Source organism: Anoplolepis gracilipes, chromosome 13, assembly GCF_047496725.1.
Source record: "Anoplolepis gracilipes chromosome 13, ASM4749672v1, whole genome shotgun sequence".
Taxonomy (NCBI): Eukaryota; Metazoa; Arthropoda; class Insecta; order Hymenoptera; family Formicidae; genus Anoplolepis; species Anoplolepis gracilipes.
Window position 1 is genome coordinate 3,233,440 of NC_132982.1, and position 14,531 is coordinate 3,247,970.

At 33.2% G+C, this 14,531-nt stretch overlaps 2 protein-coding genes across 2 annotated transcripts; one reads left to right on the forward strand and one right to left on the reverse strand.

Annotated features, from left to right (window-relative positions):
• Positions 1-81: 81 nt before the first annotated feature.
• LOC140672223 (uncharacterized) lies at positions 82-3,270 on the reverse strand. Its single transcript, XM_072904167.1, has 3 exons — positions 2,303-3,270; positions 1,770-2,215; positions 82-1,700 (listed from the first exon to the last, which is right to left on the reverse strand). Exons 1-3 carry the CDS (start codon positions 2,496-2,498, stop codon positions 1,536-1,538), a joined length of 807 nt encoding a protein of 268 aa, XP_072760268.1. The 5' UTR covers positions 2,499-3,270; the 3' UTR covers positions 82-1,535.
• Positions 3,271-4,118: 848 nt separating this feature from the next.
• LOC140672519 (ciliary microtubule-associated protein 2) lies at positions 4,119-7,485 on the forward strand. Its single transcript, XM_072904736.1, has 5 exons — positions 4,119-4,770; positions 5,005-5,149; positions 5,253-5,335; positions 5,939-6,086; positions 6,217-7,485. Exons 1-5 carry the CDS (start codon positions 4,575-4,577, stop codon positions 6,524-6,526), a joined length of 882 nt encoding a protein of 293 aa, XP_072760837.1. The 5' UTR covers positions 4,119-4,574; the 3' UTR covers positions 6,527-7,485.
• The last annotated feature ends 7,046 nt before the right edge of the window (positions 7,486-14,531 follow it).

Genomic DNA, 14,531 nt, shown 5'->3' on the forward strand with positions numbered 1-14,531 from the left:
ATAATTCGATGAAAAAGATTCGCGGAAAAATTTATGCATATATATATATAAATACATAATTGCAAGGGTGTCAGAAATAATTGAGCAACACTGGAAATTAGGCCGCTTTATTGTATTCTCATTGTTATTAATCACCGACATATTTTTGCACAAGTAATAGTTTTTATTTCTCTCTCGTTCTTTTTTTCATTTCGTATTCGATAACAAAATATTATCAGAATCAAATTCTTAAATTAACAATTGTTAGACCATTTAACACAATAGTATATTCTACACGTCATAATACTATTTTGTCTTTTTATAAGACGAGATCTATATCTTACTTTATGTATGCTACAATTTTATACGTCTCTCTAGAATTAGATAAAATGTACGCGAGTACGTACTCCTACTCAAATATTTTTCGGGAATGCTTTATAGCGAAACATATCCTACGATAAATACGTTATAATAATAAAATTAGTTTTGATGCTTTGGTTGATGTAAGCTGCCCTCACTAATCATTTTCCATCAGGATGTACATATACCTACTGCATAAATAGATAACATTGCACATAAATCATCAGATTTCATTATAAAAATCGAAGAAAATGTGTTTCTAATTATTTATCAGATTAAAAAGTAAAATCAACGTGTTTTTATTATATATTACAACATTCGCAAATTGAATTATTATCTCATTTTTTCTGTAGTAAATCAATAATTTTGAAGCACCTTTCTCTCTCTTTTTCAATATTTGCCGTTAAAATATGCGAAAATTGCTTTTACTCGCAATTGTTTATCGCCATAGTTAACAATAATCATATAAATATAACATATTATGTGTAGGCACTTTATAAGCATTATAATTTCTATGAGAATTATGGGATACTAATTTTGGTTAGCACTGCTTGTAAGTTGTACAATCTTGTCTGTCAAGATGTAACATCTTTTTCATATAAATTATCTACGTGATATGTCCGCAGTGCACAATACCTAAATTTATTTATAGTAACTTTAAACGCTACCGCAGTTTATAACGAATCCTACATTTTGATGATTTCAATATCAACAAAGTTCGGTTATATTTAATATGGCTTTTATCGTTCGCAAATCTCGTATAAAGACTTGCTAGAAATATAAATAAGTAATTAATTTATCATAAATAAATATTTCATAAATAAATCAAATCGAGTTGTATAAAAAGTTGTATAAATACAATAAGGTACAGAATAAAGCAATAAGAGAGCATGATAATTTAAAGGCACCTAACTCAGGCTCAGTCAAATTGCTTTCAGAACACATTCTTTAACAACAATTATGGGACATGTTTGTAATGTTAATAAAATGCATATCATTACGATAACAATCGATCTTATCGCAGAGATGAAAAGACTTGGTGTTTACGTTAGACCGAGTCAAACGTTTCAGTAAAATTCTACTTTCTCAGGAAGAACATAGTAAATTAATCCCAAATCCATTCTTGTATTCAGGAAGAATGGGATTAAGTAAAAATTGCTATCCACTAGCGATACGCTCTTCTCAATATTATCGGATTACAATAAAAATGACCAAATGCATAATCCGATTACGACGATACTTGACATGTACGCTAAAGAATTGGGAAGATGGATATTATAAACGCTCTCCCATTTAATCATCCACAATGGAACAGCCACGTGGAGAATATCCGGAATCATGAACCCCAGATCGCGTATGACCTGCAAGACGTTTGTTATGAGACATTTTTCTTGCATTATTTTAATTATTAATTATTTGCGGATTCTTACTTGGTGCGCGTGGCCCTCTCCTCTGACAACATTCACGAAAAACTGATCCCATCCACCAGCCATAATGTGCAAAAGGGCTATTGCAGCTATACCAAAAGCCTTTCTGTGAGTTATAGCATTTTTTTTATCTGCCAAATGAACGACCCAGGCGGTGGATATCAACTCGGTGACGGAGAAGAACAATTGGTGATACCATTGGGAGTAGAAATCGTCGTTCCAGTAATTAATGTAAACCCACCATGAATAATAGTTGGAGAACAGAGCGGTTGAAAAGAGAAGCATCATGGACTGTCTGAGTCTCTGCTTGATTGCTAGTCTTGCCAAGTGTTTCATTGTTTCATAAAATGCAATCACTCCAATGACTACAAGCATCCATATTTTCAACATATTTGAGGTGGCATTAAAGTACATATGCTTGTAGGGAGCGATGCCTGATTCATATGAACCTGCAACAGAAAAATTAATCTGTAATTTTCTATAAAAACATTGTAGTGTTCAAAAAATATTCATACAATTATTTCAAAACTTTGTACCTTTAAATACAGTGTCCCAGCATGAACAAGAGCAATATCGTTTATCCACGACTCTTGAATAATCTTGCCAGAAATAATATAGGGTTGCGATCTGCAACGGTGGGATTGTTAGGGGTCCCATAATGCCCACAAGTCTTGAGCCACTTGTTGCAATATTTTTGCACATAATGCGTTTTAACATCTTTAGTATAGCCATTTTTCTTGAGTGAGATGTATAGAGAATAAACAGAAGACTTAAAAGTTTGAATTGAAATTATCCCCCCTTATTAGTAGAGTATATACCTTATCGAGTATATACCACTTCCTTACAATAAGTAATTATGTTGTTAGCTTTGAATATTCAAAAATACAACACACAATAGCACTTTAATGGTAACTAAAAAATATACAATTCTGTATATTCTATACAGACAATGCCTCATAAATAACTTTATACATAACTTTCACTTGAAAAATGTTATCGTTACACTTTGTATAAATAATATATCTCAATTATATTTTTATTTATCTTTCATACAAAAATCCTATTTTTTTCTGTTAACATTTCTAGAGCCATTTTTTTTAAATTAACATATAAAACATTAGACAAATTCTTTAATGTTGACAGATATATTTTAATTCTCGAAAAAAACAAGTCTTTAGGTCTTTATGGATAAAAGTCCAAACAAAACTACGTAACACATATTTATTTTAACAACACGTATTTACTTCACACACGATGCGCGTTATTATTCGCGCAAACTGTGGTGTAGATTTGGGATTTTTTGGCTGTTACATCATCGCGATTAATCGAGTTTATTTAGGCGGTAACTGGCTGCACGAGCAGCCGTCGTCTCGGTGCTCTCCGAGGGAAACACCTTCGACTCCACATGTCAATGAAGTCAATTTTACGACTTTACGAACAGGTTCTTTAACCAAGAATGAACGGCCTCGTGCCTCGTAAACAGCTGTCCTCTTACACGAGGCGCCACCTGCGTACGCCAAGTTGCTGTCAGAAACTTTGTTCTGAATGGCAGGGCAAGAAGTAATTCATACAGTCCGACCGCAGATTCGAATTAACTATAGACAAAGCTAATTTTTATCGCGTGAATATCACGTTAAATTTTAAAAAATTAAAGACATTTTTCTTCAAAGAATATAGATTAAAATATAAGAAATTATGGATTTAGAGAGAAATTATTCAGATTATTTTAAATTTCTAAAATATCGACATATGTTAATTCAGTCTTCTGTTACGTAATTAATAATTTTTATAAGCTAATCATACATTTTTGATTCTTCATCATTTTCAATGATAATTTATATATGCATTAATTATTTGAAATTTATAAAACATTATTGAAAAAAAAATCTATTTTTTCATAATAGGTAAAAGCATCCGCGGAGTCACTGCAAACTTTTCTCGAAAAAGACAGGCGGGTAAAAGAGGACCTTACGATCTTTTTACCGCTTAAAATAATATTTTTCTAAAATTCGTGAATTAAAGTATATTATATGAATTACATTTTTCATGATTTCGTTTACTTTATAAATAGAGGGTAGATGCAATTTGAAAAATCTTGTTATCGATATACATATGTTATTTTGTATCTATATCTTTGCTTGAAATATATATAATATATTATTGATTATTATTAATTAAATATCTTATCGATGCCATCTGAACGTTGTTACACAGTTTGTACTTTTGTTAACCTGAAATTTTCGCTTTCTACCTAAATTTCACAATAAAAAAGATTTTTTTGTGAAAGGACATGAAAATATAAAGATTTATTTATAGAAGAATTTATAAATTAAGGTAGTAATATACGTTATACGTAAAACATTCTCTTACATTATATTCACATTTATTTATTTCTTTAAACTTTTAACAGACATTTTATAATTTAAATAATTTACAATATACTTAAAGATAAAAAATGCCACAAAAGTACGAAACTAAAAGCTTCCGGTTATGTCGTTGTTGCTATAAATGGCGTTGTCAATGTCTGATACCACGAAAAAAGAGGTCACATCCGCCCTTTAATAGTGGATCGAAACAGCACACCAATTTGGGCTTGCATCCTAAATTAAAATTATTAACAACTTCACCAGCTGTAGGTTCTTACAATCCTCAGTTAATCGATCGCAAATCCGGAGCTATTAGGTAAAAAACTTAATTTATTTCGGGATATCGCGAGAAAATTTCTGAAAAAAGTTAAAAAAATAAAGAAGAAAAATTGCGATATGCAGTTGGAAAAGGCAACAAGAAACGAAAGAGTTCTCTGCCACGATGGGTTACAAGTTGACGAAGGAAATCGCGGCCCAAAAGAGCTTAACGAGGACCGAAGGTGGACCTGGAAGTTATGAAATAATTCGTTGGCCAAAAAATATTTTGATGATACCTTGTAAGAGTTTGCAAATGGACGTCGCTTTTGGTACCGTTCCGCGATTTGAACCGAGTTATAAATCTACCACGCCTGGTCCAGGTAAATAAAAGGGCTTTTTTAAAGAATAATCAAAAATCAAGTTAATATAGATTAAAAAATAGACTTTCTTTCGAATATGCTTCTATTTTTATACATCACTGATTGTATTAAAATCAAATTATCAAACTTTTGATTAGCAATCATTTTTGTGTTAATGTGAATAGTCAATTTCTTTTTGAAGCGATAGTATTTCTTCATAATTTTTGCTCATCTTTGATCGACAATTTCTTCAAGGATACACGCTTCGAACACACAATCCTTATTACTACTTGGACCAGAAGAGGCTGAAAGGTCATTCTTGTATACCTTCTTTTGAATTTGATGGTCTAATACCTAGATTCCGAGAAACTAGAAAAAGTTGGTCTCTACCTTGTAATAGGTAAAAAGAGGAAAGTCGTTAAATGTAATAGCGTTCTTCTAAACTACGTCTTTTCATGTTTCGATTCGATTTTTAAGAAAAAGACTCTATTTTCACATAATAGGTACAGCGTAAAGCATCCAGAGTCGCTACAAACTTTTCTCGAAAAAGTCACGGGCAAAAGAGGACCTTACGATCTTTTTACCGGTATTAAAATAATATTTTTCTAAAATTCGTGAATTAAAGTATATTATTTGAATTAAATTTTTCATGATTTCGTTTACTTTGTAAATAGGGTAAATGCAATTTGAAAAATCTTGTTACCGATGAACATGTTATTTTGTATCTATATCTTTCCTTAAAATATATATAATATACAGGGTGTTCGGTAATTGGTGAAAAACCTGTTAACGGCAGATTCTTGAGATCATTTGGAGTCGATTTTTCCTCAGCGAAAATATCGAGACGTCATTATATTTTGCAACTTTCCAATTTTTATCATTATATATCTAAATTAAAATTCTACTAGAGTAAACGCTATCTAAAATTAACTGAAAAATGTAGTTTTGGTAATTTTTTAACTTTAAAAAGTTTAGTTTGCGAATCGCTTCTAACGGAAATGATTGATGTCTCGACATTTTTGCTGAGGAAAAATCGCCCCCAAATGATTTCAAGAATCTGTCATTAGCAGGTTTTTTACCAATTACCGGACACCTTGTATATTGATTTTCAAATAACATTTAGATATAACAAATATAAAGCTTATACATTTAAAAACTTAATCGAGTATAAACTTTAAACTCGCTTGAGGACCGAGAGATGAGACTACTATTAAAGGATATTGGACGCATCCGAAGTTAGAAGATTACGGTGATTGGCCGCGGAAATTGCCTGGTGAAATGGAAAAGCTTTGGACGAAATGCAACTATTTTAAAGGAAAATGGTCTATGACTCCTAGGTATTAAAATAATCTATAGAAGTAAAAAAGGATTAGATCCATATAAAAAAATGCATTCTAATTGTTATGTACAATTTAATGCAAGCAATGCAAAAAGAGCTATCTCAAATGAAAAAATAATCTCTTAAAGATTCACGAAGAAACCAGTTACAAGAATGATGTTACAAGATATCAGCACGTGTTACAAGGACCCCGATGAACCTGGACCCGGACATTACGATCCTCGGTCACCGCGAAAACCGAGTACACTCAAAAGATATCCCTTCGATAGTAACATAGAATATGTACGACCGCTTCCGCCAGACATTCGTCCTGGACCAGGAAGATATAAGCTTCAAAAAGACTGTCCTATAAAAGGATACGGATGGACGAGCGTTTTCAATAGCAAAGTGCCCAGAACGATTGGTGCCATTATTCCGCCATTGTATAGCAATCTTTAATAAATTTCATAATAATACAAAACATGCATATATTATTTCGAAGTGATTTCTTAATATATGTATATAAAATTTAATAGAATTGAAGAGAATTTTTTAGTTATATATGCATAATTAATTATTCATAATTAAAATCAAAATATATTTCTAAACTTATATCGATGTAGAATTTTACTACAAATTAATTTTATCACTGTCGATTATGGTTTGCGAGAGCTTTGATGTAAAATCTAATATACAGCAATGATAAGCCTTTCCGTGCGATGAGGCCGAGGATTACCCTACACTAATTTTAAAATGCAACAATTCCATCATGGATGAACCCGGAACGGCTTGCCCGGATTCGTTGTTTTTCCTTCGACGGTGTTCCTCGGTGCGAGAGAGGCGCGAGAGATTTCGTGCCAGTTGGAAAATGGTAACAGTAGAGCCCCTCGAGATAATGATACCTAATGATTATCCCGGCTGCACCGAATGCATAATTCATACGTATGCTACGAACTTTGAACCGGCTTCGCGGACGCATCCTCTTACGTGCTGGACGTAATTGCATTTAACCGTTTTTCAACCACCGCCCCTTTCATTTAAACCCTTACCGCACACGTCATTCGTTTGTTGTGGAACGCCCCGGTCTTAATTACCGCAATAAAACGAGACGAAATTTATTGGATCGAACAGCGAAAAATCGCTGCATCTACAGCGGTGGCCGTTGTTGCGTTTGGGCAACTTGAATCGGTATATATAAATACAAGAATTAATAAAAAAAAGAAAAAAGATACTCTTATTCAGAAAATGTGTACGTTTTAACATTTTAACGCGACACGTAAATCCCAAATATTTTTAAACAATTAAAAAATGTCTATAAAAGTATATAAAAAGTAGATATTAAAAAATCAATAAAAATATCGGTTTTTTGAAGTTAAGATATAGTAGTAAACACATATACGAGAAATTTTTTTCTAGTATAATTGATAGACGTATCGAAATATGCAAGAATTTCCCAAAAAACGTATATTTAAACCGGAAATGTTTCGCTTGCGCGTAAAAAAAAATTAGGAAAATTTCTCACAGCGTGCCATATGGCGGATAATTTTGTAGATTGATGGAGGATTTCACGGAGCAACTGACACCTAGTATATGCGTTCTCCCATTGGTAGATTCCACGCGGTTCTCTGTCATACAGGATATTAGCATTAGTTACAAGGGCAAATTAATTGGGACGCAATATTAGGCGTTAATAGCTTTCTAATTTACGGTCGACGCCGACGCGTCTCTCGCAAGATTTATGCCATTGAGCTCGTATGTTGCAAATGATAGACTGTAACACGACAATATAAAATGTCAATAATATAGACAATAATTTTTCTATCTTGAGAATAAGACTTAAAATCAAGCAATTTATTCCATGTTTTATGACTTGGGCTTTATTAACCTTTACGCTGCCGCTATTTTTGCATTAAAATAATGTTTTTTTTCTCAAAAATTTATATATATAAATAACAGACATGTTATGTAAAATACGTACGTTTCGGTCAATTTTATGACCTTTTTCAGCGTAAAAATACAAAAACAGATGAGAAAAGGCACAGGTTTTTTAAGCCATGAAATTTTATTTGAATTAATGCTCTCTTTCGTTTGTTTCTTTTCCTATTCAATTTCTTGTCTTTTTGTTTGCTTTTTCTTATTTTTCTTATTTTCAAATTATATTTTCTTAGTTCTTTTAAAAAATTACGTTCTTTTAAACACAGAAAATTATTCTGAAGTATTATATGCCGTGGGACTTTTGTCAGATTACTTTCAAACATTTAAAAACCATCTTAATGTCGCCTCGCGAATGGTCCATGAGTAAATTTCTTCGGACGTCTTGAAAAATTATTTATCACTCGTTTTTTTCTTGTTCTCGTACGATAGTACAAGGTCGCGTGGCACGACCTTGTGCTATTTTTTTCTTCATTCAAATGAATAACTGATCTCGTAATCTCGTAAATCACCAGACAAAAGGATAACTACATTCATGTAGTAATGTCCAATCTATTTTCTATTACTTTCTGTCTCGCTACTGCATGCGTTGGAGAAACGTAAATCTTTGTCCGATTGTGTGTATCTCGATCTCATTTCTTCTCATATTCTTTCCTTCTTCGTGCTCTTTCTTTTTTCCTTACCATCGTTAATTTTTGCGCCCTCCTCGGGTTCCGAATGGGCTTTCTCTATAGATTTGACATTGAAGCAGGCACGTGCCCTTCTGATATTATACGGCCCACCCGCTAGTACACTAACCCAAAAACCTAGTGGCCCTAAATTTCTAAAAAGTGTGCTAACCACAAGCATGTCCTTTCTTCGATACTTTTTTCACTTTTTACAACGGCATTTTGCTTTCACAATAACTCAAAATCCAGGATGAAATAACATCATCGTCGTATATGTCACCATATGATAATACATTGCTATTGACATTCGATACGCATTAAATTCCGGACCGGACGTTTAAGAGTACCCATAGAATGATCCCTTGAAACTTTAATTTCGAAGGTCATGTCTAATCTTGTCACAATGGGAAATCCAGTTAAAAAGAAAGAATCCAAAATTATCGATTATCGTCGATTATTGTCGATTAAAGAAATTGAAAGTACATTGTTAAAAAAATATAAGTAAAGATTTATTGTAAAAGGATGACTCCAAACTCATCCAAAAATACAACTTGCTGAACTCACATGAGTGGAAACTCGATCGAACGGAAGCGGCGGTCACGCACAGTAGATTATCGATGCACACGTGCCTTTTGTGAAAAAATTCCGTCGGGTGCCCCGCCCGCGCCCAGGAAGGCCGCCATCGAGGGAGAAGGTGTGATACGTTACAGCTGGTTAAACAGCTGCGGGGTGGAAGGATAGCCGTGAACCGCCGCGACAAATTTCGGTACCAGCCATCGGAAGGACGTGTATGAAACCGGAGGAGAGGTTGCCCTGTTTTTTTTTTCTTCTTCTTCTTTCTCGCAAGGTTTTGAATTTATTTCTGGACCCTCACGTGCGTGTGATAAGATCGACGGTGCAAATAACAATTTATTAATGATTATTAATGAAAAATACAACGTGGATTAATGTTTTTCATTTTTTATAACAATAATTATTTTCATAAAATATTATAATTATTATAATAATTTAATTATAATTCTATCTGTAATATTATAACTTTTCGGTCGGATTTGTTTAATTTTACATAATTTGCAATATTTTGACAATCTTTTTCATGATTATCCCAAAAATTAGAGATTCTTTTACAGTTATTATTTTTTCAATCATTTAATCCTTTCCAATCGTTTTTTACTCTCGAATTTAAACTATATAATGACACAATAAACTATTAGTAAATATAGTAAGAAACATTTCCCGGAAAATTTTGAAATCAATCGGAAAATTCTTGCGAGTTGTGTACAATAATGGCAATAAAGTCGCTCAGGAATACCAGCAGGTATCACGAACGGTAGTTGCCTCGTAATATCGATGGGTTCTACTTATTAAGTCAAGTCTCAAAAGCTTTATTGGCACGTACGGTAAAATTACTGATGATGGAAACTTTTAGTTCCACAGTAATTATCTTGTCGCCGAAAAAAACTTGTTCTTTTTTTCATGGATTTTCTTAAATTCTATTGCTTGAATTTCACGCAAGAAGATAAAAATGCTCTGGAAAGATGAAGTAAAATTTAAACACCAACAAATAGGCGAGAGAAAATACAAAGAATTTCGAGTGAATAACATGAATGAATACATAACGTGAAATTAATCAGTGGCGTTGCGTCTAATTAAATTTGTGGGCGATCCATGCAATTGCAAGTTGGAAACGTACAGCATGTAGATGTAATTAATAAGCATGATAGTAAAGATAATGAGAGAATCTAATTTTTCGGCGATGAAAATAGTTATAATAAGAGGTGCTCTCTTCGTTTGTACGCTTTAATATGTTTCGATGAAATATTAAAATTAAATTAAATTTGTGGACAATTTATTGATCAATCTTATGTTGACGATTCTTATTTTTATTATAATCAATATCGCTTGTTTGACTCAATGGCCATCGCGTATTTAACAACGACTCCGATAATTACGATAACGTCGTTAAATTTCACATCGTCAATCTCAAACGAATATTTTATTTTCGTCTGTTCGACGTCTTTAATTTGCATACAGAGTACGCGGTCAACGATACTGCCGTGTAAAAAAAAAAAAAATAGTTATTACGCGTACTGCATAATCAAATAATAATTAGAATCTCATTTATAAGGAAAAGGAAGTAATTTACTTCACATCCTAGAATATATATGCGTGTTCTCTTAGGATACAATATAATAATAAGAGAGAAATGATTAATTGCATTAGTTTTAAACTGTTATCTTCACATTCTGCCCGTGCGGATAATTTCGCGCGTAAATTGCTACGTATAACGGTCATAAAAATGAATCATTATTACGGTAATGGTAACAAGAGAGAGATGATATCCGTTCGCACTCTCATCTATCTGACGGAAAGAGAACCGCCGTAAAAAAAAATCTGTCGAGTCAGGGTTTCGAAAACGACGGGGCGAAGTTTAAAAAGGATGCCGCAACACCGGTAGCCGCGTTATTACGTTCACCAATACACACCTCTGTACTGTGAATCCTCGAAGGATCGCGTGACATCAAACACCTATCTTACGGCATCTACACGGTTAATATGTCGCCATTGTGCCGCCTGCGGCTTACCATGCTAAATAGAGGTCGTCATGTACACCGTAGAAACGCCACCACAGATTGCCATAAATCATAAAACACACCCTCCTTTTAAGAGATAGAGAAGTTGATTTTTTTCCAAAAATTATTGTTGTGATTTTATTTATTAATGGACGAGAGATAAATAATTTAAACAAATTAAGAGAGAAAAATCACTTAAATAAATTCATTTATTATATAGTACATGCGACCTGTATAATTTAAAATGATGAATGGATAGATAATAATGAGTAAAAATATAAAAGAAAGAAGAAGCTTCTGGAGTCACCAAAAAGAATGTGGATGACTGGTCCACATAAATTCACAAGTTCTGAAACAATCGTTCTGCGGGCACGTACAGTTTTCAGAAAACTCTTCGTGTCTTTTGTGAAGCAAATACGTGCCAGTCTGGCAGTATTTCATTCTTTTTTCGATATTTTACGCTTCATTTTCTATAAGAAAAAGGAAAATTGAAATAATCTCTCACATAATCTTTATCCCAGGATGAGGCGCCAGAAATGCCTTTTCTCACACATAAAGTTAAACGTTTTCAACACTGTGCAAAATTATGTTGATATAAACTCGTCATGGCTCGTCAACACCCAGTGATTAAATTTTATTTTGTCACTAGAATTTAGCAATACAAGTGTTCGAGATTATTAACAAGGAAAAGCAAGTATAAAAAAATCTGTTTAAGATATTAATTAATTTAAAGAAATTTTTATTATCAATTCTTTCCTAAAAAATTTAATTTCAGATTTAATTTTTAATTTAATTTAACTTTTATTTCTTATTATCTATCGATTCCTCATTGTTTATTTATGATGAAATTATACGGACCGCTGTATTAAATTAATAAATTTATTTATTTAAATTATCTTTTAAAATAATTAATTATGCGACAAAAGAAGTTCCACGGAAAGATCGCTACGTGTTACGATCGATGGTTGATTTGGCAAATTTGATTTATCGATTCGATAAACGCGACATTTAAATGGCGTTGCCGTGCAATGTGCGCGCGACATACGGAAAATTTCGAGATTTATGACATTTTTTTTGTGCGCACACGCACCGCTTCTCGTAAGCTTCTCTCCTCTCGGCGTGCGCTTTCCTATCCTTCTTCCACCTCGCTTGTTGTATGCGTTTGATGTACGGCGCTTTGCGACAGCGAAAAAAAAAATAAGACAAAGAAGAAATAAGGAAGTCGTATATATACTTCCTACCAGGTGTAAGGTCCCTTTGAAGATACCGCGATCGCACCTCCCGCGCCCGTATTTCAATTTGAATTTAGTAAACATCGTTCCACCTTCGATCACGTTTATACAGAAGAATGATCGTAAAATAACATGCGGCCTATCACACGTGGGTTACCGATACACATTTCGTCCACTGGCCTTATGTGATGTGAGCTTCGAAATCGTTATAGAGAAGAAAAGTCGTGAGTAAAAAAACAAGTTTTTAAAAATATAAAATTAATTAAAAAATCGGATATTTATTAATACAAGAATTGTAGAAAAGAGTTGAGAAAGAATTCGATAAAATTGTTTAATTAATTTTTGTTATCATTTTCATCGATATTTTATTTGTACTTTGCACATTTTGTTACACAATTGCTTTCATCTCTTTTATTTTCTCGAGTCTATTTAAACTCGAGAAGAGCAAGAAAAAGCACAATTATAAAAAATATTTATTGTTGAAGTTGTGTGAATGAATTTTCTTTTGACGTTATATAAATGAACGGTTCTCTCTCTCCCTCTCTCTCATGCTGTAACAGTTCTGTGCTAATATTTCATCGGCATTAAAACAAAAGTTAAAAACAACACTCGTGCTAACAAGAATACATTGTAATAGATGATTGTAATCTCGAGGATAAGGTATAATTATATCTTTCCATGTAAGTGTCTGATCACACTAAGGCTCGGATTTTTGACTCTACAGAATCTTCAATAATCTACGATTTGAACGCACAGTTGCTCTTACGATCTCGTTATTTCAAAATGGCGCCGTTATGACGACGATCAGCCAAGAAAACTTTCTCGCTATTGACTACCTGCGAAAAAAGTGCGAAGATAAGCGAGACGAAGATCTTTGGTAAGAGGTGTCCAAGCCGTCAGAATGACGCGGTGAAAAAAAAAATTGACAGAAGAGAGAAGCGGGTGAGAGGGGAGGAAGAGAAGATTGGTGCTCGTCTTCGGCGGGTTTTCTTCGTAAAACCGAGACGAACGAGAGGAATCGAAACACCCACATCTTAGAATTTCATCATCCAGCTTCGCAAGGTCCGGAGATGGTGGGGTTCATCAGCCCGCCTTCCGTCACGCCTACACTTGCTTCCCTTCGACTGTGTTTCACACCTGCCGGCGGTGGGGCACGAGACTGTTGCAGGGCGAGAGAAAAAGAGAGAGGGACGAAATTGCACGGCAATTGCAGTGTCGCGACCGGATAATTGCGCGTCGCGAAGAGAGAAAGAGAGAGAAGCCACCAACTGCGATATTCTGCGCTATGTTAACGACATTTCGTTACGTATCGTTTATATCGATAACGCTGCATATCTTGACCGTTATATAATTGAAAGTACAATATTAGAGTATCTATATTATGAGTTTTGAATTGAAGGTTAAAATAGAAGGTTGGAGGTTGAATTTATCGTACTAGTATTATACAGTGGTTTAAAAAATTTTAATTTTAATTTGAAAGACAACGTCATTTTAATGCATCGAAAAATTTGCATAGAAATTTATCATTTATTTCATTAATGGTCAGAGAGAGAAAGAATAACGTGTATTTTGGTGAATCATATATTCTGGAAAAAAAGTGGATGGATTTGGCTGCAAATCGTCTCGTAAAAATATTAACTTTGTAAAAAAATTATCTTTATCGGAGAGAACGAGTCTAAACTCCGTAGTGTCTACAAAAACGCTACTAATACATTTATCAAATAAATTATAATAAATGTGAAAATAAATATGACCTTTTATAATGTGTGATCACTTCTTAATATTAATTTTCTCACATTCAAATACATGAAATATATATGAATTATAAATTCAAAATATCACAGAACTCTGACATGCCTTGAAGAAATTTGTTAAAAAAAATCTTTTTATCTCTATTTTCTATATATTTATTATAAATAAAGTTTTGTGATGTTAATTACAAAGTGAAAATCTGTTTCTTTTTAGGAGATCAATAAATCATTGACACCTTAGCTTCACTCGGGTTTCTTCTTCCTTAATGTTCCTCAATTTTAATGTATAAAAATAAACAACATTAAGG

Bases quoted from the DNA above. Each gene is read 5' to 3' on its own strand.
- LOC140672223 (XM_072904167.1), bottom strand. From the start codon at position 2,498: ATGGCTATACTAAAGATGTTAAAACGCATTATGTGCAAAAATATTGCA. The intron at 2,216-2,302 runs GTACAAAGTTTT...TTTCTGTTGCAG, and splicing joins CTGGGACACTGTATTTAAAG to GTTCATATGAATCAGGCATC. The intron at 1,701-1,769 runs GTAAGAATCCGC...AACGTCTTGCAG, and splicing joins GAGAGGGCCACGCGCACCAA to GTCATACGCGATCTGGGGTT.
- LOC140672519 (XM_072904736.1), top strand. From the start codon at position 4,575: ATGGGTTACAAGTTGACGAAGGAAATCGCGGCCCAAAAGAGCTTAACG. The intron at 4,771-5,004 runs GTAAATAAAAGG...AATTTCTTCAAG, and splicing joins ATCTACCACGCCTGGTCCAG to GATACACGCTTCGAACACAC. The intron at 5,150-5,252 runs GTAAAAAGAGGA...TTCACATAATAG, and splicing joins TGGTCTCTACCTTGTAATAG to GTACAGCGTAAAGCATCCAG.